Consider the following 21,991-nt stretch of genomic DNA (forward strand, 5'->3'; position numbering starts at 1 on the left):
CATCAGAAACTGGCGTCGCCTGATACGCTTCAGGTCTTGCATGACGATTTTAACCCCATAAAGTTAATATGCAGAAAAAAAAACTAACCACAAGGTAGTGCGAATATTACTTGAGAATCCGGACTGATGGAAATCTCCGAACCTACTGAACAACCAAATGAAGACAGGCCGTAAAATGCGCTGGTTTGTGGGGCAGCTGACAGGGGTTATAAATTAGGCTCAAACAGGAAAGTGGATAGACGGGGTGATTATGATTTTATTCGGGACACCCAACATACAGAAGAAACAGTAGAGGAAGAATTTGTGTAAACTAGATGTCTGCAAACTCCGCCTTCTTCTGACAGACCGTCTGGCCAGCTTTGCATTTGCGTGTGTTTTCTAGCACATTTTACTCATATTTATTAAATTAAGTTTATCTAGTTCATCCTTTGAATTTGCATGATTTTCCAATTTTAGTCATCCTAAAATACCATGTATTAAAAATTCTGATCTATAAAATATGTGCCGCATATAAAACCATGTGAGCTAGACGCAGCTGAGTGCAGCTGCAGTGTGAGGAAGAAGCTGACAGGCAGAGGAAGGACAGTTTGGGGGGGGGGGTCAGTCTGCAGGAAAGAGTTTGGCCCCTCCACCCTGACAGCAGTCTGTGCCTCAGGTCAGTGCCTGTTCCTGTTGGCAGACCCTGCGGGGTATGGCGTGGAGAGGGGCACTGACAGGCAGGTCTGGGGGGTGACTGTCATCGTGGAGGGATTTGTGGAGGGGGACATGTTGGCTGCCTGTGATCCTCAAATGGCTGTCGGCCGTCTAGCAATCAGGGGCCCATCACTGGATCAGATTAATGTCCATTTAGACGGCCACATTGCTGCAGCTGTGTGGCGTGCAGTATGCGGGCATCCTGTAAATGGCCACATTGCTGCAGCTGTGCGGCATGCAGTATGCATGTATCCGGTAAGTGGCCACATTGCTGTGCGGCATGCAGTATGCATGCATATTGTAAGTGGCAACATTGCTGCAGCTGTGTGCTATGCAGTTTGCATGCATCCTGTAAGTGGCCACATTGCTGTGCGGCATGCAGTATGCTTGCATCCTGCAAGTGGCCACATTGCTGTGCGGCATGCAGTATGCATGTATCCTGTAAGTGGCCACATTGCTGTGCGGCATGCAGTATGCGGGTATCCTGTCAGTGGCCATATTGCTGCAGCTGTGTGGTGTGCAGTATGCGGGCATCCTGTAAATGGCTACATTGCTGCAGCTGTGTGCGGCATGCAGTATGCATGTATCCGGTAAGTGGCCACATTGCTGGGCGGCATGCAGTTTGCATGTATCCTGTAAGTGGCCACATTGCTGTGCGGCATGCAGTTTGCATGCATCCTGTAAGTGGCCATATTGCTGCAGCTGTGTGGTGTGCAGTATGTGGGCATCCTGTAAGTGGCCATATTGCTGCAGCTGTGTGGCGTGCAGTTTGCATGCATCCTGTAAGTGGCCACATTGCTGTGCGGCAGTGTGCTATGCAGTATGTGGGCATCCTGTAAATGGCCACATTGCTGTGTGTCATGCAGTATGCATGCATCCAGTAAGCAGCATCATTGCCACAGGCTGAGCTGTGAAGGCATCACAAGCTCTGTTTGTGTTTTTTTAAGAGCACGAACATATATAATAAGCATCTTCTAAAGAGCAGTGCCACATGTTTGGTTCTGTCAAATAGCAGGTGTGACTCAGAGCAGGAAGCCTCTGTTGACATGATGATGCATGTCAATGGTACGAAGAGCTGCCCCACAACACCCCCTGAAGGTCAAAGGGAACCCTGACACGGGGGGGGGGGGGTTCCGCACGGGCTGCCCGGGCCCTCATCGCCCACTAGCAACAGACACCCCCGGTGCTGACCACTTAAAGTCACATCTCCTTCTATGGAGCATTGTGGGGGGATTGGTGGGGTGTTTTGGGGGATGGGGGGGGGGTCTGGGTGCTAATTGAGTTCCTGCAGCTTTGAAGGGATTCGTCACACAGGACTGCAAAGCAGAATCAGGTTTCCTCCACAGCAAATTAGCTGAACCTCACGCTGACCTCCACTCCCCCCATGCAAGACTGCCTGGAGGGCAGGGGGCATTCCCCCACCAGTAATGGGCCACTGCAGGAAGAAACGAGAGCGGGGGAGCAGGCAGGGGGTGTCAGGATGAGTCAGGCATGTGACAAGAAGCAGGGAAAGCGGACAGCCCCAAAAACAAACAGCTGCCGTGGGGCTCAATAGGAGGGGCACTATCGTGTCAAGAAATCTTTTTCCAAACAAATAAGGCACTTCCTGCCTGGGGATCTGTTTCTCATTTAGCACGAAAAACAAAACAAGCCCTGGAACGCTCAGCCTCTTTTCACTTACTCACCTGCATCTCCATGACAGAAAATCCTCTCTATGCCATTCTGATATTGGCATGTTAAATTAGCAATTAATTAGAAGGAAAACATCTGGCATGTAAGGGGTGACGAGTCGGGACCGAAGCAGAGTGTTTGTACTGTGTTTTTTTGTTGGGTTTATATGAACTTAAAGCAAGTGCTTCCACACATTTTGAAAGCTATTGTTAGCGGTACAAGCATCCATCTTTTTGAGCATCAGTATGTCGAAATGCCAATTGCGACAGACCGAATGATTTTTAGGAACACTCAATTTGCCCGGTTTTCTGGTAACGGTTTAAATTTTCCACATCTCCAAGAGTGAGCCACGGCTCATGTTGATTTGTCAGCCATTGTTCCCGTGTAAAGACGGCACTCTGGCGTCCCTCATACATCACAGACTTTGCACGACATTCCACTGCAGTCAACAGTCTGCATTTCCACATTTCCATTCTCACAAAAGCATTTCCCCATCTGCCAGCGCTTACTGACCAAAACCTGCTGAACACCGGCACCTTGGTCTGGATTTTAACCTGCCTTCGTCTTGGCACTGTGATGTGTCACAGTTGCAGCTGTGAATCAGCTGCGATAGACAGCACTTCGAGGGTATGGCAGGACAAAGCCCAGATGGTGGTCTAGACCCCCTTTTCATATCAGGATTTTTTCTTCTGAGATTTGGCTGGAAAAACATCATGTCCTCTCCGTATTTTGATGTTTTTGTCCCAGATCACTAAAGCCCAGTACAGTATCTGTCGAAAACAAGTAACGCCTACAAGGGCATGGTTCATCAATAATGAGCTTCCAACATCTGCTGATTCACAGCTCTCAGCCTGACCATTTTCTTGCTGGCAAGTCTATCAGAGTCCCTTTGATACTCTTACGTATCTGCTGCTCTAATGCTTAACAACTAATCAGTTAATTTATTGGTGCTTTTAGGTAAATGTGAAGCTGTCTAGACAAGTTCAATGTGTGCAAAGTGCACTTGGAGACAGGTGGTGTGTTCAGAGACCACCAGCTTCCCCAGAGGCGGGTAGGTGATGTGTTCAGCAGCTGACAGCATCCTCAATGGCTGACAATGAGCTCAGAGACTGACAGTATGTTCAGAGGGCAACAGTGTGCTCAGAGATTGACATTGTGTTTATAGGGTGACAGCGTACTCAGAGACCGGCAGAGACTGACAGTGTGCTCAGAGACAGGCAGTGTGCTCAGAGACAGGCAGTGTGCTCAGAGACTGGCAGAGCGCTCAGAGACAGACAGCGTGCTAAGAGACAGACAGCGTGCTCAGAGATAGACAGCGTGTTCAGAGACTGGCAGAGTGCTCAGAGACCGACAGTGTGCTCAGAGACAGACAGTGTGTTCAGAGACTGGCAGCGTGCTCAGAGACAGACAGCGTGCTCAGAGACAGACAGTGTGTTCAGAGACTGGCAGCGTGCTCAGAGACAGACAGCGTGCTGAGAGACAGACAGCGTGCTCAGAGGCCAGGGAGGTTGCTGGTGTGTTGGCCCGCCTGTGTAATAATGACTAACAAAGGCTGATTACCTCCCAAAGAAGCAGCATCAGACATCAGCAAACACCCCCCTTGGAAGGACATGAATACAACGAAAGCAGGATTGGGAGCCAGCTGAACACTTAACACTGCCCCTCCCCACCCACCCAAGGCCCACATGAACAGCAGGCGAGTCATTAGTGGACGAGCTGTGAGTCTCCAAACAGCCTGGTGCCCCCAGGACCCAGGACAGCTGCATTTTGAGGTGGAGGGGGTGCGGCCGGCCTTTAGTCACCTGGGCGGCCTGTTTGATGAGGTGCTGATGGGGGGCTGGTGGGCTCTGTGCAGCTACAGCTGGCCGGGGGGGATGCCCACCAAGGCTCTGGAGCCACCATCTGTTGATGTGCATCCTTTCAAGACATGCCAGGCCCCAGCCCAGGTGCCCATCTTCCCATGCCCCCTTGGCCAGCAAAGCCAATGGTCACTTCCTTTTGTCTCGCTGCCACACGTGTGACAGGTCTCAGAAACGCCAGAAGTGGCATCCAGCGGAAGGGAGGCCACTGTGTGACTGCAGTGAGTTTAAACCGCCGCCCTTGTAAGGGGGCTCCAGTCACATCGGCCAATGAGCTTGCTGAATCCAAGAGCTGGTGTTTTCTCCAAGGGAGAGAAGACACTGTCATGCTGAAAAACACTGGAGAATCTAAGTGCTGAACTGCAGAAATACAGCCCTCCGTCTGCATGTTAAGGCACATGAAGGTGTTCAGGCAGTTATCAGCCAGCTTCCTGTAGGCTCACCGGTGGTCATGTGGTCTTAGTGCGGGGGCACATGAGTACAGGGTACCAGACAGCATAATCCATTAAAATGAGGGTACAGAATACCTTATTTACTGAACACTCCTCTGCCAAAAAAGAAAAGAGAACTGATATTAACATCCCCAAAGGTTTGTTGCAAACAGCGACCAGCATGGGCTCTCTTGAGAATGCTCAGGGAAAGCCATCAGGGGTTCAGGCAGTGGGGGTTCCTCACGGCAAGCCAGTAGGGGGTTCTTCACAGCAAGCCAGTAGGGGGTTCCTCACAGCAAGTCATCGGGGGGGTTCCTCACTGCAAGCTATTGGGGGGGGTTCCTCACGGCCAGCCAAGAGGGGGTTCTTCACAGCAAGCCATCGAGGGGTTCCTCATGGCAAGCCAACAGGGTGGTTCCTCACGGCAATCCAAGCCATCTCATTAACAAGGGAGCTATTTGTTTGTATCCATTCTTCAAGTTTTCTGGGTATTACTGGACCTGGATTCTGAAGTTTTGAAGTGGCCAATTAGTCACTCTTCAAGTCTGACGTCTTCTCCCAAAAAACACGTTCCTGTTTGCCTAGGAAAACCCGGAATGTTCTGGGCAAGCTTCATGGGAAGCCGCTCTCCATAATGATAGCTGGAACGGTTCCACCGCTCAACATTAATCTTCAGGGCAGAGGTCAGCAGATAGAGGTATACAGAGGCGAGTCAGTGTAAATATCTGGGAGCTGAACATCGACACACTGCCATTTTGAACAGGATAAGGTCAGACACAGGAAATAGCAAATTTAACAGTCATGCTCATGTGTACAAGTGTCTGTGAAAGAAGACAAAGCTTCACAATGCAAAACGGATCCCAGAATCCCGCCAATGTATTGCAAATTTGGAGGTAATTTCATTACAACTGTCTCCAAAAGGACCATGACTTTGTCAAAGAAATGTTCATCTTACTTATTAGTATAATTTCCCATCTGGAGTGTGAAACCAGGGCACAAAGTCTGAAGGGCTTAAAAACAAAATATTAGGTGCAGCTCCAGCACTCAGTACAGACATCCGCAAAGGTAAAGTATGATTAAATGCCATGATCTGTTCCTCCCATCCTGTAAAGCAGCCAGACCACCAAATTTCTAAACATCTCATTGAAAACAATATTTATAAAAGGTACAACATAAAATTTTATTTAAAAGTTTGTTTTCTTCTATATTCATAATTGTCATGCCCGGCTCGTCCGCTCCTCGTGTGTGCCACGCCCCCTGCCTTCCCACGTGTATTTCCCTGATTGTACCCCGCTGTATCTGATTACTTTGATTAGTCTTGTCTGGTTTTAAGTCCTGGTCTTACCTGTTAGCGTGGTCCGTCATTGGTGTTTCCTAATGTTGGTAAGCGTGAGCTGTTTCCTGGTCCCTGTTTCCCCAGTAAACTCCCGTTTTGCCCCGTATTCGCCTGTCTGCCTGCTCATTGCTCCTTACACGCACGATCGCCGCGCTCGCTGCACCCCGATCGTGACAGAATGACGGACCACAAAAAGAAGCGGACAGGGAGGAGGAGAGTCCCGCAGGAGACGATCCGTCTCGGCGCCTGCTCGCTCTCCAGGCTTTGGCTCCCGACAGGGGACGAAAGGGAAGTACCCGCCCTACCTCCAGCCCGGAGGCTGACCACACGCGACCCCGATCCCGTGTGGAAATACTGGTTCTCCAGTGAGGACGAGGACGAGGAGCCCTTCCTCTACCCTTACCCGGAGCCGGAGGCCTTTCTTCCGCCGTCCGTTTTTACGGACGTCGCGCCGCCTCCCGCCACCGCTAGGCGCCAGCGAGGGAGAAGGAGACCGGCGATCGCCGGTACAGAGGACCTCCCTCCGCTGCTCGCTGCAACGGCCGGACCCGAGGAGCTCCCTCCGCTCCTGCCGCCCGCGGACCCCGCTCCCGTGCAGCCGCCATTGCCGCCTTCGCCGCTGCCGCCGCCTGCGCAGCCGCCTTCGCCGCTGCCGCCGCCTGCGCAGCCGCCTTCGCCGCTGCCGCCGCCTGCGCAGCCGCCGCCTGCGCAGCCGCCTTCGCTGCCTGCTGCAGCTCCCGGGCAGGCGCCCCCACTGCAGCAACCTGCAGCTCCCGGGCAGGCGCCCCCACTGCAGCCAGCTCCTGTTCCTGACTGCGCTCCAGTTCCTGCAGCCGCGCCCCCTCTGCAGCCGCCTGCTGCAGCTCCCGGGCAGGCGCCCCCTCTGCAGCCGCCTGCTGCAGCTCCCGGGCAGGCGCCCCCACTGCAGCCAGCTCCTGTTCCTGACCGTGTTCCAGTTCCTGACCGCGCTCCAGTTCCTGCAGAGGCACCCCCTCTGCAGCCGCCTGCTGCAGCTCCCGGGCAGGCGCCCCCTCTGCAGCCGCCTGCTGCAGCTCCCGGGCAGGCGCCCCCTCTGCAGCCGCCTGCTGCAGCTCCCGGGCAGGCGCCCCCACTGCAGCCAGCTCCTGTTCCTGACTGTGTTCCAGTTCCTGACCGCGCTCCAGTTCCTGCAGAGGCACCCCCTCTGCAGCCGCCTGCTGCAGCTCCCGGGCAGGCGCCCCCTCTGCAGCCGCCTGCTGCAGCTCCCGGGCAGGCGCCCCCTCTGCAGCCGCCTGCTGCAGCTCCCGGGCAGGCGCCCCCTCTGCAGCCGCCTGCTGCAGCTCCCGGGCAGGCGCCCCCTCTGCAGCCACCTGCTGCAGCTCCCGGGCAGGCGCCCCCACTGCAGCCAGCTCCTGTTCCTGACCGCGCTCCTGTTCCTGACCGCGCTCCTGTTCCTGACCGCGCTCCTGTTCCTGACCGCGCTCCTGTTCCTGACCGCGCTCCTGTTCCTGTCCAGGCGCCCCCACTGCAGCCACCTGCAGCTCCCGGGCCGGCGCCCCCACTGCAGCAACCTGCAGCTCCCGGGCAGGCGCCCCCACTGCAGCCGCCTGCTGCAGCTCCTGTCCCTGACTGCGCTCCTGTCCCTGACCGCCCTGCTGCAGCCGCTCCTGAGGTGCCCCCGCTGCAGTCCCCTGCAGTTCCCGGGCGAGCGCCCCCACAGCAATTGCCTGCAGCCCCAGTTCCTGATCTCGCCCCAGTTCCTGATCTCGCCCCAGTTCCTGATCTCGCCCCAGTTCCTGATCTCGCCCCAGTTCCTGATCTCGCCCCAGTTCCTGATCTCGCCGCAGCCGCTTCTGAGACGCTTCTGTCCCCGCCTGCTACAGCTGCTTCCAAGGCGCCCCCACTGCAGTCACCTGCAGTTCCAGGGCGAGCGCCCCCACGATGGCGGCTTGCAGCGCCTGGGCCGGCGCCCCCACTGCAGTGTCTTGCAGTTCCAGGGCGAGCGCCCCCACGACGGCGGCTTGCAGCGCCCGTGCCGGCACCCCCTCTGCAGCGTCCTGCAGTTCCCGGGCGGGCGCCCCCACGGCAGCGGCTTGCAGCACCTGGGCCGAGGTCCCCACTGCAGCGTCCTGCAGTTTCCGGGCTGATGCCCCGGCCGCCTGACCGTGTTCCTGTCCCGGCGCCCCCTCCGACTGCAGCAGCTCCAGAGGTGCCCCCTCCGACTGCAGCAGCTCCAGAGGCGCCCCCTCCGACTGCAGCAGCTCCAGAGGCGCCCCCTCCGACTGCAGCAGCTCCAGAGGCGCCCCCTCCGACTGCAGCAGCTCCAGAGGCGCCCCCTCCGACTGCTGCAGCTCCAGTCCCTGTCCTAGTCCCCGAGGTGGTCCTGGACAACTCCATCTTGGCTCCTCCCTCTTCGGAGGTGGAGGAGCTGGAATGGGACCCCTCGGGGACAGAACTTGTAACCCCTTGTCCCTCGCCCCGGCGACTTCGACCCCGAACTAGGGTCGGCCTGTCTGTGTCCCGCAGGGGAAGGGGACACAGACGCAGGGCTGGGGTCCCGCCCGCCCTGCCCCCTGGCTCGCCCTCCCTCGCCTGCGCTCTGGCTCGGCTGGCGCCTGCGGGTCCTGGCCCTCCGGGTCGGCTGTCGCCTGCGGGTCCCTCTCCAGTGCCTCGTCGCCCCGCCTCGCTCCCCTCTCCAGAGCCTGGTCGGTCGCCTGCGGACTCCCCGACGGCGGCTCCTCGGTCGCCTGCGGGGCCCCTACCTCCGGCCCTCCCCCGGACGTCGTCGCCTGCTGCAGCTCCCCCCTCCTCCGGGCCTTCGCCGTGGGTCCCTCCTGCTCCCTCGTCCCCTTCCCCGGTGCTCCCTCCTGCTCCCTCCCTGGCCCCTCCGCGGGTCCCTCGCCCTGTCTCCTCGGCCCCTCCGAGGTCCCCTCCGGCTCCGGCCTCCCGGCCGCCTGCGGCCCCTCCGGCTGCCGCCCGTCGCCCGCTGGGTCTCCCTCGGGCTCCCCTTGGTTCCCCCTCCTTGTCTCCCTATGCCCCTGCCTTTGTCCCGCCTGTCTCTGTCCCTTCGTTTTCTGCTCGTCCCTTTGTTCCGCCCGTCTCTGCTCCTCGTATTCCTCCTGTCTTTGCTACCCGTCCTCCTCTGTGCCCTCTGTTCACTCCTGGCCCTTGTGTCCCGCCGGTTCCTTCTGTGTCCCCTCTCTTTCTCTGTCGGTCCGTGTTCCCCGTCCTCTGTCAGGTTTTGTCCCTGGTCCTGTCTTTGTGCCTGTTCTGTCTCTCTGTTTAATTCCCGGTCTCTTGTTCTTGGTTTTGGGTTTTGTTTTTTCAGGTCTTGGTCCCCTCGTCCCGTTCGTCGCCTCCTCCTGGGCGCGCCCGGTGAAGCGCGCCTTTGGGGGGGGGCTCTGTCATGCCCGGCTCGTCCGCTCCTCGTGTGTGCCACGCCCCCTGCCTTCCCACGTGTATTTCCCTGATTGTACCCCGCTGTATCTGATTACTTTGATTAGTCTTGTCTGGTTTTAAGTCCTGGTCTTACCTGTTAGCGTGGTCCGTCATTGGTGTTTCCTAATGTTGGTAAGCGTGAGCTGTTTCCTGGTCCCTGTTTCCCCAGTAAACTCCCGTTTTGCCCCGTATTCGCCTGTCTGCCTGCTCATTGCTCCTTACACGCACGATCGCCGCGCTCGCTGCACCCCGATCGTGACAATAATTTTGTACTACAATATAAAAACACAAGGTAGCGCCCCCAAGCACTGCTCCCCGGGCGCTGAATTAGCTGCCCCCCCCCCCGTTATGTCACATATGGTTCAAAGACAGAGGACACATTTCGTGGTTCTGATGTGTGAACAATGACATTTTTTTCCTTTCCAGGAAAGAGATGTTGAGATCATACTCGCTCATTTTATTTAATAAATTCATGGATAATTTTGTTTCTCAAGAGGCACATAACATCTACAGTTATGCGCGGTAAGGGATAGACAATTGTATCTTCCTCAGAATAATCCCATACATCTTTTGTTTTGTTGACTTTAAATAGTGGCACCTTTACCCTTCATGCAGCAAAAATCTTCCATTTCAATCAGAATTTCGCTAGTGCCACAGTCACTGGTGCTACCCTATCATATAACACAAGTGACTAATGTCTTGGATGTCAGACACTTGAAAGATTATTAATATGAAAATTAGATGCTGGTCAATGTGTCGTCCGTGAACTTTGTAATTTTGGTATCATTGTTGCCGTTACTAGCTATGGGCAGCAAGACTGCAGTAGAGAGGCAGAGACTGAACAGGCAGCACAGCAAACATAATCGAGAATGTAAAGTGGAGACGTATGTAGGAGAGAAACTGAACAGCACAGCAAGCTAATGGGGGGGGTATCTCAGTCTGAGAGAGAGATGGTGAGAAGAGTGGGAAGTGCACTGAGCAGAGCTGAGGACAGGACTCGCGACCACCCCACTACTGAGACCACTTTTGCATATCTCCGAGTATCTCACACATTTTTTTCCCTATATCTGGATTTATGTGTCGGTTTTATGCAAGTTAAGAGCTGCCTGTACTGCAATAAATAGCTAACACAATGAAAGGCATTACCCCGTAAAAAAAAAAAAAAACGGACGTTTGTGTTTTCTGTTTGTTGTTGCAGAGGCACTGGCCTGTGGCCTGAACGCCTACAGCAGGATTTGCCACAATGCTATCCTGTTACCTTCAGCCAGGCCGTGACCTCTCACCCCTCTGCCAAGCATCAACCATCAGCGAAAACGGCCATGGCCACAAAGGATGACGCCCCCCTCGGGGCCAGTCAGGCGGTGAATGAGCAGGTAAACATCTGGAAGAGCCTTGCAGAGCGTTGACTGTTAAAGCATAGCCCACCGAGGCTGGCGGTCTGCTCACATGGCTTTGCTTATCGTAAATCCGCCGCAAGGTACGGGCAGAATCGCAGCCTCAAACCAATCCACGCTCCTCCAGACATAGGTGCCTCCTTCCAAACATTTAGACATTTCCTCAGAGGTCACAGGGTGCTCCAAAGTCGGCCAGAGTGCTCACTTCAGACAGGAAATGATGTCGCCCCGCTTGTTATAATCCTAAAGAGCTCATGATTGGCCGACTAGAAGTGCCATTCCAGGAATTTAGATGTATCTTCAGAGGTCACCGGGTACTCACTCGTGACAGGAAATGATGTCGCCCTGCTTGTTATTACCTGCAGAGCCTACTACTGGCTCGCTTCTTGTGTGGGAATTCTGGGGCTGGCCGCAGATAGCCTCATGGCTAATGCTTTAATAAGATTGGTCACAGTCTGCATGAATTTCCCTGTTGGGCCCCCCAGCCCCATCGATCCTGCCAGAACCAGTCAGCTACAAGACACTCATCGGTCTGTGGAGCTGACAGCGTAATGGGGACAGATTTAGGAATTTCCTGCTGACATTCCTACAACCTATCAGTATATCTCACAGGTATTACAGGTAGTAAAGTAAAATCAGCTATAATAAAAATTGCCACAGCAGAGGTAAAAAGCGAACTGGCTCCTTAGAAGGCATGGGACTGCCGGTAGACGTAATGGCCGCAGAAAGACGGTTTCAGAGTTTAATCTTGCAATGCAAGTGGTTACCTGTGGCATCCAGATCTGCAAACTGACCCGTGATATTTATAGCCCTGTGTTCTGGCTACGGTTTGGGAGACCATATATTACGGAGTAATCGGGCATTCAGTCATTTTAAAATCAACTTCTGCAAAACATTTTTCCTTCATTTACACTATAAATTTAGTCCTGAAACATAGCTCACCATCAAAAGTCATGGAGCATTAAGCATTAAAACCTACCATCAATAAGACAATTTACAGTTTCCACAATTTGAGTGTTCTAACCGAAAACTGCATTAAATCCCATATTTCCACTAGAGAAATAGCACAGAAATGTTTTCATTGTGAGAGAAAATAGTGGCTTGCAATAGGAATCCATCCGGCAAATAGTAACAATAGACTTTTATTTTGAATAAATGCATTTGAATGAAGACATTTATCACATTATAAATATTATTTCTCTTTGTCATTTAATAATATTATTGTACAAATCTATACAAAATCGCTTCCAAGTCGTAACATTCCACACAAACGTAGTACATTAAAGCATAATCAAGGCATATAAAGCAAGCCCCCCAGGGTGCTGGGGGCCCATGGTGTAAAACACACACCAAGCAATCCTGAAGAACGTTTGAGAAAAAGCGAGAATCACACGATGGGCACATAGAGTATGACCACGATTCAGATTACAGGCCCAGGGCACCGCAGCGTGACACACCGAGAAGCGGTAAGGTCCACAAAGTTAATCAGTGCAGGCCCAGCCATGCGCTGACACAGGCGGCTGACTAGGGGGCGCCATCTTCTGAGGGGGCGTGACTTAGCAAGCCGATTTCACTTTGTCTCAGATAGGGGGCACCGGCGGTGAAGCTGGCCTAGGCTGCCATCTTCTGAGGTGGCCAACCAATTTGACTTTGCCTCCTACAGAGGGTGCCGGCGATAATGCTGACCGAGGGCACTTCATGGGCGTCACCCGGTCCTGAAGAAAAACCATCAAATTTTCACCATTCTTCCATCTTTAAACACAATCCACAAACTGTAGACCCATTAAGGCTGGTTTGTGGCATCTGTAATTTGGCATTAGAAGATGCAGCAGAATAAGACACGGAGGCTCTCTCAGGAAAACAGCTGCACTACAAAGCTCAGAAAGACAATCCCCTTCCGCACTTCACACACCAGTTACGTTTGTTCCAGAAAAAGGACAGAGAGCCCATGTGGCGTATGATGCAATCTGGGGTGCAGGAGACTGGGCGGCCGGGGGGGAGCACCAGGCACCCTGCTCCAGCCATCTGAGACATGCACAAACGGATTGCTAGTGTGCGGCTTCCGAGGAATAACCTTAAACTTATGAAGAACATGAATTACTTAAAAATGGCATCTGAGAATTATCCGATTTTGATCTGTCTGATTCACTGTGCTTATATTTCAGTTTCTTATATTTTCAGGGATGCAGTCAAACCTGCCACAACACGATATAAAACTGATGTGTTTAGTTTTACTTTTGTCTTGTTTTTAACTTCATGCAAAAAAATGGAAAAGCCAGTAGGTTGGAAAGTGCTTCACGACCGAGGTCTTCATGGATAACTGTCTCGATTCTCCGTCCTCCGTTTATCAGGTTTGATACAACTGCTTGTTAAATTGCTGCAATTTTAAAAGCTAGAACATGATCATATTCAACTGAATGCTTCAGCTTAATTTCACAAATGTGTTAAGTTAGTACTGAGAAGTATTATCATGAATGCTTTTGGTTCATGTAACATCAATAGAGCTTCAACAGTAATTAAATTTCAAATAATGAACACTTGCCCATTTGTAGCCCTTGACCTTAAGGTAAATAAATTATTAGTATACTGTTTCACCATTCACAAATGTTTAACTGAAAATGTTTAACTGAAAATGTTTAACTGAAAATGTTTAGATTAGTAGAAATGTTTACTTCTTTGCAATGAATGAAATGAAATTGCATAGCTGCTGTCCTTTCTATCACATGCTGTGATTTTAGTAAAGCAGAGTTTGAGGGCAGTGGCCGCAGTGTGTGGTGATGGTCAGGGCTGGGAGGGCAGTGGCCACTGTGTGTGGTGATGGTCAGGGCTGTGAGGGGAGTGGTTGCAGTGTGTGGTGATGGTCAGGGCTGGGAGGGCAGTGGCCGCAGTGTGTGGTGATGGTCAGGGCTGGGAGGGCAGTGGCCTCTGTGTGTGGTGATGGTCAGGGCTGAGAGGGCAGTGGCCTCTGTGTGTGGTGATGGTCAGGGCTGGGAGGGCAGTGGCCACTGTGTGTGGTGATGGTCAGGGCTGGGAGGGCAGTGGCCGCAGTGTGTGGTGATGGTCAGGGCTGGGAGGGCAGTGGACGCAGTGTGTGGTGATGGTTAGGGCTGGGAGGGCAGTGGCTGCAGTGTGTGGTGATGGTCAGGGCTGGGAGGGCAGTGGCCGCAGTGTGTGGTGATGGTCAGGGCTGGGAGGGCAGTGGCCGCAGTGTGTGGTGATGGTCAGGGCTGGGAGGGCAGTGGCCGCAGTGTGTGGTGATGGTCAGGGCTATACTCAAGTACCATTTTTTTGATAAAGCTCTGATCTCTTCTTTATAGTAAGATGGAATTCAGAGGTACTGGAAACCTTGGAATGGTTTCATAGCCATCTTTTTCACACATCAATGTAATTAAGGTGATTATTAAAGGATATCATCCCAACAGTTGCACTTGTTAATATCACAGCAGCTAAAAATTTCAGCATCACAAAAACCTGGTTGTAATTATTCATTGGCTACATATGTTTAAGAGGCTGTTTGCAAGATTGAGTTTATTTACATTCACTACTACAAGAAAGAAGCTTGAAGCAAAAGCTTGTTTTGATGTTTTCGCACTTTAGTATAAGCGCTCTTATGCTTTGTTAGCACACATTCAGGCAGCTGCAGGTTTTCCTGAGAGGCTATGGATCATTGGTACACTGAAGCCTAGGCAGCACCTGAGTGAGCTGGGCGTCGAAGCTACAGTGCTGTTTGTATATGATGAGTGTTACTTTTATTAGGTACACCAAGCCGGTCCCGGGCAGGACGCCTTTCGTTAGGTACACCTGGCCGGTCCCGGGCAGGACGCCTTTCGTTAGGTACACCTGGCCGGTCCCGGGCAGGACGCCTTTCGTTAGGTACACCTGGCCGGTCCCGGGCAGGACGCCTTTCGTTAGGTACACCTGGCCGGTCCCGGGCAGGACGCCTTTCGTTAGGTACACCTGGTCGATACCGGGCAGGACGCCTTTCGTTAGGTACACCTGGCCGGTCCCGGGCAGGACGCCTTTTGTTAGGTACACCTGGCCGGTCCCGGGCAGGACGCCTTTCGTTAGGTACACCTGGTCGATACCGGGCAGGACGCCTTTCGTTAGGTACACCTGGCCGGTCCCGGGCAGGACGCCTTTCGTTAGGTACACCTGGCCGGTCCCGGGCAGGACGCCTTTCGTTAGGTACACCTGGTCGGTACCGGGCAGGACGCCTTTCGTTAGGTACACCTGGTCGGTACCGGGCAGGACGCCTTTCGTTAGGTACATCAGGCCGGTCCCGGGCAGGACGCCTTTCGTTAGGTACACCTGGTCGGTACCGGGCAGGACGCCTTTCGTTAGGTACACCTGGCCGGTCCCGGGCAGGACGCCTTTCGTTAGGTACATCTGGTCGAACTTAGATCATGTGTTTCTTCACCTATTGCAATGCAACTGGACCTGAGGTCCCTGTCTGTTTGCTGTACGTATTCAGTTGAAGCCCCACAATTGGCTGTTAGGACGAATGAGCTGACTGGTAAACGAGAATGTGTACCTAATAAAGAGGCCATTGACTGTAATTGGAAAGCTGTCTTACTAGAAGATGTGTCTGTGTTTCAGGCTAGCCTTCCTTGATCCACTCTCATAAGGCACACCTCCTTAGCTAAGGAACATCTGTGAAGGAGGCTGACGCAGACACGGCACATTCCGGAAGCCTAGCAGAAAGTTGTCAGAAAGGGGCAGCCGGATGTGTCACTGGGTTGTCGGTACAAAAACACCTTTTATCATGTCTGTTCTTGGGTCTTTAGCTTTATCTGTCGCCTTCGACTTTTTGCATTTATGATAAAAACCAAAATATCACAGAAGAAAGTTAAAAACACTGCTTTACACAAAATTACGCTTTACATGCAAAAAAGTAATCCAGTAAAATGAAGAGGCCCCCAAAAACACACTGCTTTGCTTCAGGTTCAAACACAAATGCAAGGTCAGGTACCTCAACAGTTAAAGAGACAAAACCTGTTCGGGAGTGGAAGTGGCAGCACCCGTGCGAGCCACTGCATCTGTGTGGCTAGCTCATCGTCAGAAGGCAAGGCGCTGCTTTCAGGGCTGGCAGTGACCTCCTGTGACACTAAGGACACCAGCCGAGCTCAAACGTACCCTGAAGTTAAACTCAACCTTGGTATGTTAAGGGCACTGGAGAGGGTTAGGCGCATGGCATAAAAAACACTGCTGTCAGTCGGAGGCTGGAAGCTGAGATGTGAAGCCCACCCCAGTCGTGGACGAAGCAACGTCACCGTCACTCGCCCCAGGAGTGCGGAAATCAGCATGGACATCCATGACATACTGACATGAGGGCGCTCCGAAACATGGAGGGGCGGAGACATAACTGTGATGGTTAGCGAAATGCAGCAGAGGAGAAGGGGCCAGACAGCAGAATAATACTGCGCACCCCCCTGAACGTCCACCTCACACAGGGTTGGGCCAGCAGGAAGTCGATGGCTGTTGTCAAGTGGTGAGATGCAGGTGGCGTGTGAGTCTAGGTGGGGGTGTCTTCAGTCCCAAAGAGTGGGGGTTGGCTGTTTTGATGCAGGCGGTACATGGCTCTTGGAGGGAGGGAGGGGGGGTCTTCAGTCCCAAAGAGCACGGGTCGGGTGGTGAGCACGGGTCGGCAGTGGGGGGGGTCATGACGCGTAGTATCCCGGCCCGGTCAGAATCCACAGGAGGACCAGCGGGATGAGCGCCATAGGCCAGAAAGTGAAGCGGAGACCCATCACCCCTCCGCAATCTGAATAGTCCTCCTGTGAGGGGACACGAGGAGGTGGGGCAGCTCAGGGTCAGGGGTCAACATCCTGTCACTGTGAGGCCCCTGAACGAAGCCCTTAACCCCAATCGGCCCAGGCCAGGTTGATCCTGCTCTATGAAAAACTTATGCTAAATTAATGCAATGGGTGATCTGTAATGGTACTGTGCACAGATTAGGTAGGTCTCTATCTTAACAAAACCAGGCAGCATAGGGTGCTGTTGGGATACACCCTTGCAAGGGGCGGGGTCTGTCCCAGGCAGCAAAGGGCACTGCTGGGGTACACCCTTGAGTTGCAGATAAGTTTTTCCTTGTGCCAATATCTTGTACATCACAGATTCCAGTTTTTACAGTGCAGATTACAGTGGAATTAGTAGCACGTTTGTGTAACAAATATAGGTGCACTGATCCAATATTCAGATCGGTATCAGCACCGATTCAGACCTATTACATGGATCAGGTATCAGCCGTATGTGACCCATCCACGTCCAATACTTATTTAGTTTTACGCCGTCTGTAAAAAGATAGCTCCTATTTCTTGTTTAATTGATTTGTACAATCAATCGCATGACAGCTCATTCCCATTTTAGATGTGTTTCAAGCTGAACGCTAAAGCTGCCACTCAGTCTATTTGCCACTCAGTGGATGTGGGCGCAGTGACTTCTGCCTGCTGTGACGTCATGCCTTCGCAGTAGGAGGAGCGTAAGAACATCAGATACGAGGGTGACGGGCTGGGAGTCTTTTAACAAGAAGTAAGAGTGATTTGTAATTTTTGTAAAATCACTGGCGTGTCCTCGCTTGGAAGATATTCAGACTGAACTGCAAATGCCTCAAAAATGCTTAAAACAAGAGGTGGAACAGTATGTTACGTATGTTTTTAGTAGCATATTTAAAGATTTTTTTGTCATTAATTTTATCATCTGCATGTCATCTGTATCTGTATTTAAAAAAACAATACATATAGCATACATTTCTGTATATTATACTGAAATATTAATGGAAAACAGCTCATGTATCGGTATCGGCAGTGTATCAGAATCGGATTGGAACTGAAAAAAATGTAGATCGGATCGGCTCATCCCTAGTAACATATCATGTTTGACACTGGGCAGATATGCAGAAATGTTATTAAATGCACATCGCCGCGTCCATCAAGATGCCCATGCTCAGATGTGACGGATGTAACTTACGTTGACGTTGTTGTCAAAGCAGACATCAGGTCCTTTCCGGTCCCTGGGGTTTTCTGCCAGCTCACAGACATCTGGGCCAGAGGCTGGGTGCATCCATTCAGGAAATAAAAATTCTTCTCATCCAATCAGTGCTGGTCCAGCCTGCCACACCCAACTGCCACCCCCACCTGATAGCCACTCCCACCGTTCAATCGCCACAGAGCACACAATTCACATGACGCAAATCATGTGATTCTCCACCCTCAACATCAGCACTTCTCAGGTTAGAATGCTGTGCCTGTGAGCGGAAGGTCACTGTTTCAAATCCCAGGGTCAGTACAGTGATTTCGCCACTGTGCCCTTGAACAAACCCTTAGTGGTAGACCCAGCTTTCTGAAAAATGTTGGTTTGGAAAACAGAGTCTTCTAAAACTATATTAAATGCTAGCTTTGAGATTCATGTGACATGAGGAAGGATACACTGCTGTCCGGCCTGCGTCAGCCATGTGTCATTTTCATCACAGCCTTGGTGACATATTAACTTCGATTCTACGATGATGAAGACGAGATTGGTGTTGAGGAGCTTCTCGGCGTGGTACATCCTGGAACAGAGATGCCTGTGAAACTGGGGAACGCAGTCAGGATAGCAATGCGAGGGGGGGGGGGTCCGTCTTCGGGACCGAAAGGCCAGTGGCCTCTGGGGTTTCTTCCCATGTGACAGAGCAGGACAGATGAGGGCCTTGTTAACAACAGCTGCTGGCTTCACAAGTTTCATAAAAAAAAATTAAAAGTAAAAAAAATCTGGGTAACTGAGTAGATGGGGTCTCTGTAAACAGCTGGCCTATTACAGAAAAACACTAGGTGACATGGGGGGGGGGGGGTGCACAGCTGATCAGGTCTCTGTCTCTGATCAGAAAAGGTTCCAGTTCCAGTTCCCTGCTCAGGCCCTTACCCTCCTGAAAAATGTTGCACAGGCTCCATATAAACACCTGACCCTGTGCTCCAGCAGAAGCTTCACTCACCTCTGTGTGTGTCTGCAGTAAAAAGCTGAGCATGATGGGATATGTATGTCTCAACTAACACTTTTTCATTATTTTTTATATGACAGTAGGGACGGCATGGCGGGGCGGATCAAAAAAAATCATATCCTTAAAAACCTTCCAGGCTGAGCTGGTAAATATATTGACAGAGCTAAATACTGAATACCACTCTGGACAAATAGAGCAACACCTAAAGAGATTCAGCCACAGAATCACCATAAAAAGCATCGCTGGAAGGCAGAACACACACACAGCACGTTTCACGTACATCAGAGGGTCACGTGAAACGAGACACACCTGTTATAATGATCACATACTTCCAGCAGGATATGTGCAGAATGACTTCTAATGAGTGCCTTGCTCTCAAAACGGGATTGTTTTAAAGGCTGTTAACGTTTACAGTTGTTAACGTATAAGGAAGAAATATAGAGATACAAAGATACGTGTGGGGCACTCAAAGCTGCATACTCTAGGCCGCACGGATTTAATTCTTTCCCATAAAATTCATGTCATGTTAAATTTACAGCCTGCTCAGGTATGTGGCCGGCAGGCGCCAGCCGGCGTGTTTCGGCACATCAAGGTGAATGGGCCACTTGCTCGCACCAGGCTGACTCCGGGTCAGGCCTGTGAGGGATCACCAGTCTTGCAGGAAGGAAAGAAAAAGTCACTTTTGAACACCGTCCACACACAATTTCATTCCCATTAAATCACTGGATTGATAAAACTCTTAGCGGGAACATCTCCAGTTCACAGAGGACCTGGAAAGAGTGGAAAATAGAATGGGATGGAGGCGCAGTGACATGGCCAGAGCAGTGTGGGAACCAGCGGGATGGAGGTGCAGGGACACGGCAAGGGCAGTGTGGGAAACAGCGGGATGGAGGTGCAGTGACACAGTCAGAGCAGTGTGGGAAACAGCGGGATGGAAGTGCAGTTACATGGCCAGAGCAGTGTGGGAAACAGCGGGATGGAGGTGCAGTGACACAGTCAGAGCAGTGTGGGAAACAGTGGGAGGAGGCGCAGGGACACGGCCAGAGGTGTGCAGGAAATGGCAGGGCCCACCTGGAGCAGTTGACACATTCCTGTATTCCGGTGAAGGACTTTTCCTCGCTGCTGAAGTAATACTGAGTCTGCTCCATGGTGCAAATCTCCTTGGAGATGAAGTCAGAAGAGTCATCCTCAGGCTCCACTGTGACAAACATGGTGGGGTCAATGAGAGGCACAGGAGCAGGTACACAAGACATACACTATGTGGGAGGGGCACTGTGTAGCTCAGTGAGTCATTGGTTCAAATCCCAGGTCTGGCAAAGTGATGTTACTGTTGGGTCCCTGAGCAAGGCCCTAAACCCAAAATGGTCCAGCAACTGCCAGACCTTCCTTTGTATAACCCTTAGGATAAAAGCATCTTCGTCCTTCGAACCCAGATATCAGGTCAGGTGAAAACTAAGCCTTTTCTTATAGTGACATATTTCGTAGGAGTTATGTTGCTCACTTGCTTGTAGGAAACCTGGAAAGGTGAGACTCAGAAACAGCTGCTGCAATATCGACCTGGAGAAACAGACAGGAGTAGAAAAAAATGAGAACGCATTTTTAAATCCTGGTTTGGTCCTGGTTCTGCTGGCAGAAAGCTACATGGCCGGCTGCTTGAAGGCTCAAACTTTCTAAGACAGCATTACACAAGAACAAGGTGAGGCAGCAGACAATGGCAGTAACCAAAAACCAGCCAGGTAGAGGGCAGAAGCAACACTGTAATGCCAGAGAGGACCGTCCACTTCAACATTATGTTTTGGCCTCATTATTTAATTACTGGCACTGAAAAGTTTAAAAGTTACTGCAAGAGATGTGAGGTTCCATGGTTACACAGACAGCTAACAGGAGGCTGGTTGCCGAAACAGAGATGCAGGGCGTACCCAAGTCAAGACTCTTACCATTAAAGACACAGCATGAACTTATACTGGTACGTCTTTCAGGAAGCTCTAAAAATATTTCATTTTATTTGATCATGGCCAACTTGCAAACAAACAAAACTGCGGCAGTGAAGGGGTTAATCATCCACACACCACTGAACAATATCAGTCTGTAATATTAGTAATGTTTTACATAAAATTTAAAACTATATGTAAAATTATTACCATAGTTGCACCTATGCAACAACATAACAGCTTAATATTATTAGAGGAGTAAGCGAGGAGACATATTTCAGAATATAAAAGATAAAAGAGAATTAAGAAACCAATTCTCAACAAAAAAGAAAGTATAATGATAGAGTGAAAAGGGATTATATACATAAACAAAATAGTTTGATGTATAATTAATAATAAAATAAAAGAGATTGTGAAGCATAATACAGACATGATTTTAGAAATTGGGTTCCAAGTACATAGTTATTTTATATTATTCCTGTTTGTGATTTATGTCATTAAATACTGCTAGTGTTTCTTATTGTCTTCACTGAAAGAACGAATCAAAGCAACATCTTAATATGTACTGATACTATCTAAGGGTGGGAATAACACAGACATGCTTCTTATGCAACTTGTCATTTAAAATGTTTTTATAATAATAATTTTTATGTTGCTGTTTAAAAAGAAAAAAGAACAATTTTTGGTCATGTGTTCCTCTTGCATTAACCTCCTAGAATTTAATCTCAAAAATGTCCTAGGCCAGGAGTCGGCAACCTGCAGCTCACAGCAACCAGGTGATAATTATGTTATCTTATCTTCTGTTATGTTACCTTCTCAGAACGATACCTGCATTCACATTTTTATGTCTTAACATAATTATGATAGTACTTTCGTAAAGATAAATGATTTATGATTTATGGGTTAATATTATTTTTCGTTTAGATATTTCTTTAGCTATATGTGAATGAGGCGGTCCATCGCACGCTTCTGTGATGTTTTAACGGCATCATTTACATCTTCCTCAAAGCCATTCGCTAAAACGAGAGTTCGTCTCCGGTCAAATGGTACGGTTTCCGGAGTTGTCTTTAATACCTGGACATTGGATGTAGGCTAGAACGTTTATTGGGATTCCTAAGTCTTTCATATACTGTTTGTAGTAAATCGTCACCACGCCTTCCCAGGTCTTCGTAAAGATTATTATATCTTCTCCGATTTACATATTATAGTCAGCTGAGCTGCAACCACATCTGCACTGCTCATCAGCACAAGATGGTCCAAGATGGTGTTTCTCAGGGCAATGCTACT

General features: G+C 50.9%; 3 protein-coding genes across 27 annotated transcripts in view; all 3 read right to left on the reverse strand.

Annotated features, from left to right (window-relative positions):
- Positions 1–5,812: 5,812 nt before the first annotated feature.
- On the reverse strand, positions 5,813–11,577 carry LOC125738685 (uncharacterized abhydrolase domain-containing protein DDB_G0269086-like). Its single transcript, XM_049007883.1, has 3 exons — positions 11,569–11,577; positions 7,340–7,843; positions 5,813–7,300 (listed from the first exon to the last, which is right to left on the reverse strand). Exons 1-3 carry the CDS (start codon positions 11,575–11,577, stop codon positions 6,458–6,460), a joined length of 1,356 nt encoding a protein of 451 aa, XP_048863840.1. The 3' UTR covers positions 5,813–6,457.
- A 350-nt stretch (positions 11,578–11,927) lies between these two features.
- On the reverse strand, positions 11,928–15,243 carry LOC125738812 (elastin-like). Of its 25 annotated transcripts, XM_049008204.1 has the most exons (4): positions 15,104–15,220; positions 15,026–15,064; positions 14,909–14,947; positions 11,928–14,869 (listed from the first exon to the last, which is right to left on the reverse strand). In XM_049008204.1, the coding sequence occupies exons 1-4, from the start codon at positions 15,185–15,187 to the stop codon at positions 14,459–14,461; spliced, it is 573 nt and encodes a 190-aa protein (XP_048864161.1). In that variant the 5' UTR covers positions 15,188–15,220; the 3' UTR covers positions 11,928–14,458. The 25 variants fall into 25 exon arrangements, with proteins under 25 accessions (XP_048864161.1, XP_048864151.1, XP_048864160.1 ...); XM_049008194.1 differs by having other exon boundaries at positions 11,928–14,947; XM_049008203.1 differs by lacking the exon at positions 15,026–15,064 and having other exon boundaries at positions 11,928–14,830; positions 14,909–14,995; positions 15,074–15,187.
- The window catches only part of LOC125738686 (voltage-dependent calcium channel subunit alpha-2/delta-1-like), a 70,839-nt gene continuing 60,775 nt past the window's right edge, over positions 11,928–21,991 (reverse strand). Inside the window, exons 35-39 of the mRNA XM_049007885.1 lie at positions 20,275–20,330; positions 19,845–19,971; positions 18,226–18,347; positions 17,768–17,850; positions 11,928–16,575 (exon numbers count right to left, since the gene is read on the reverse strand). Coding sequence (XP_048863842.1) covers positions 16,459–16,575; positions 17,768–17,850; positions 18,226–18,347; positions 19,845–19,971; positions 20,275–20,330 — 505 coding nt within the window. The 3' untranslated portion in view covers positions 11,928–16,458. The remainder of the gene's footprint in view (positions 16,576–17,767; positions 17,851–18,225; positions 18,348–19,844; positions 19,972–20,274; positions 20,331–21,991) is intronic.

This window comes from Brienomyrus brachyistius, chromosome 3, assembly GCF_023856365.1.
Source record: "Brienomyrus brachyistius isolate T26 chromosome 3, BBRACH_0.4, whole genome shotgun sequence".
NCBI classification, from domain to species: domain Eukaryota; kingdom Metazoa; phylum Chordata; class Actinopteri; order Osteoglossiformes; family Mormyridae; genus Brienomyrus; species Brienomyrus brachyistius.

What these genes read in the sequence shown, in the direction of transcription:
- LOC125738685 (XM_049007883.1), bottom strand. An exon ending in CTGCCCGGGAGCTGCAGCAG is followed by an intron (nt 7,301 to 7,339) that starts GTGGCTGCAGAG and finishes GAGCTGCAGCAG; the next exon opens with GCGGCTGCAGAGGGGGCGCC.
- LOC125738812 (XM_049008180.1), bottom strand. Translation starts at nt 15,187, where the DNA reads ATGTACCTAACGAAAGGCGTCCTGCCCGGGACCGGCCAGGTGTACCTA. An exon ending in CCGGTACCGACCAGGTGTAC is followed by an intron (nt 15,065 to 15,103) that starts CTAACGAAAGGC and finishes GGCCTGATGTAC; the next exon opens with CTAACGAAAGGCGTCCTGCC.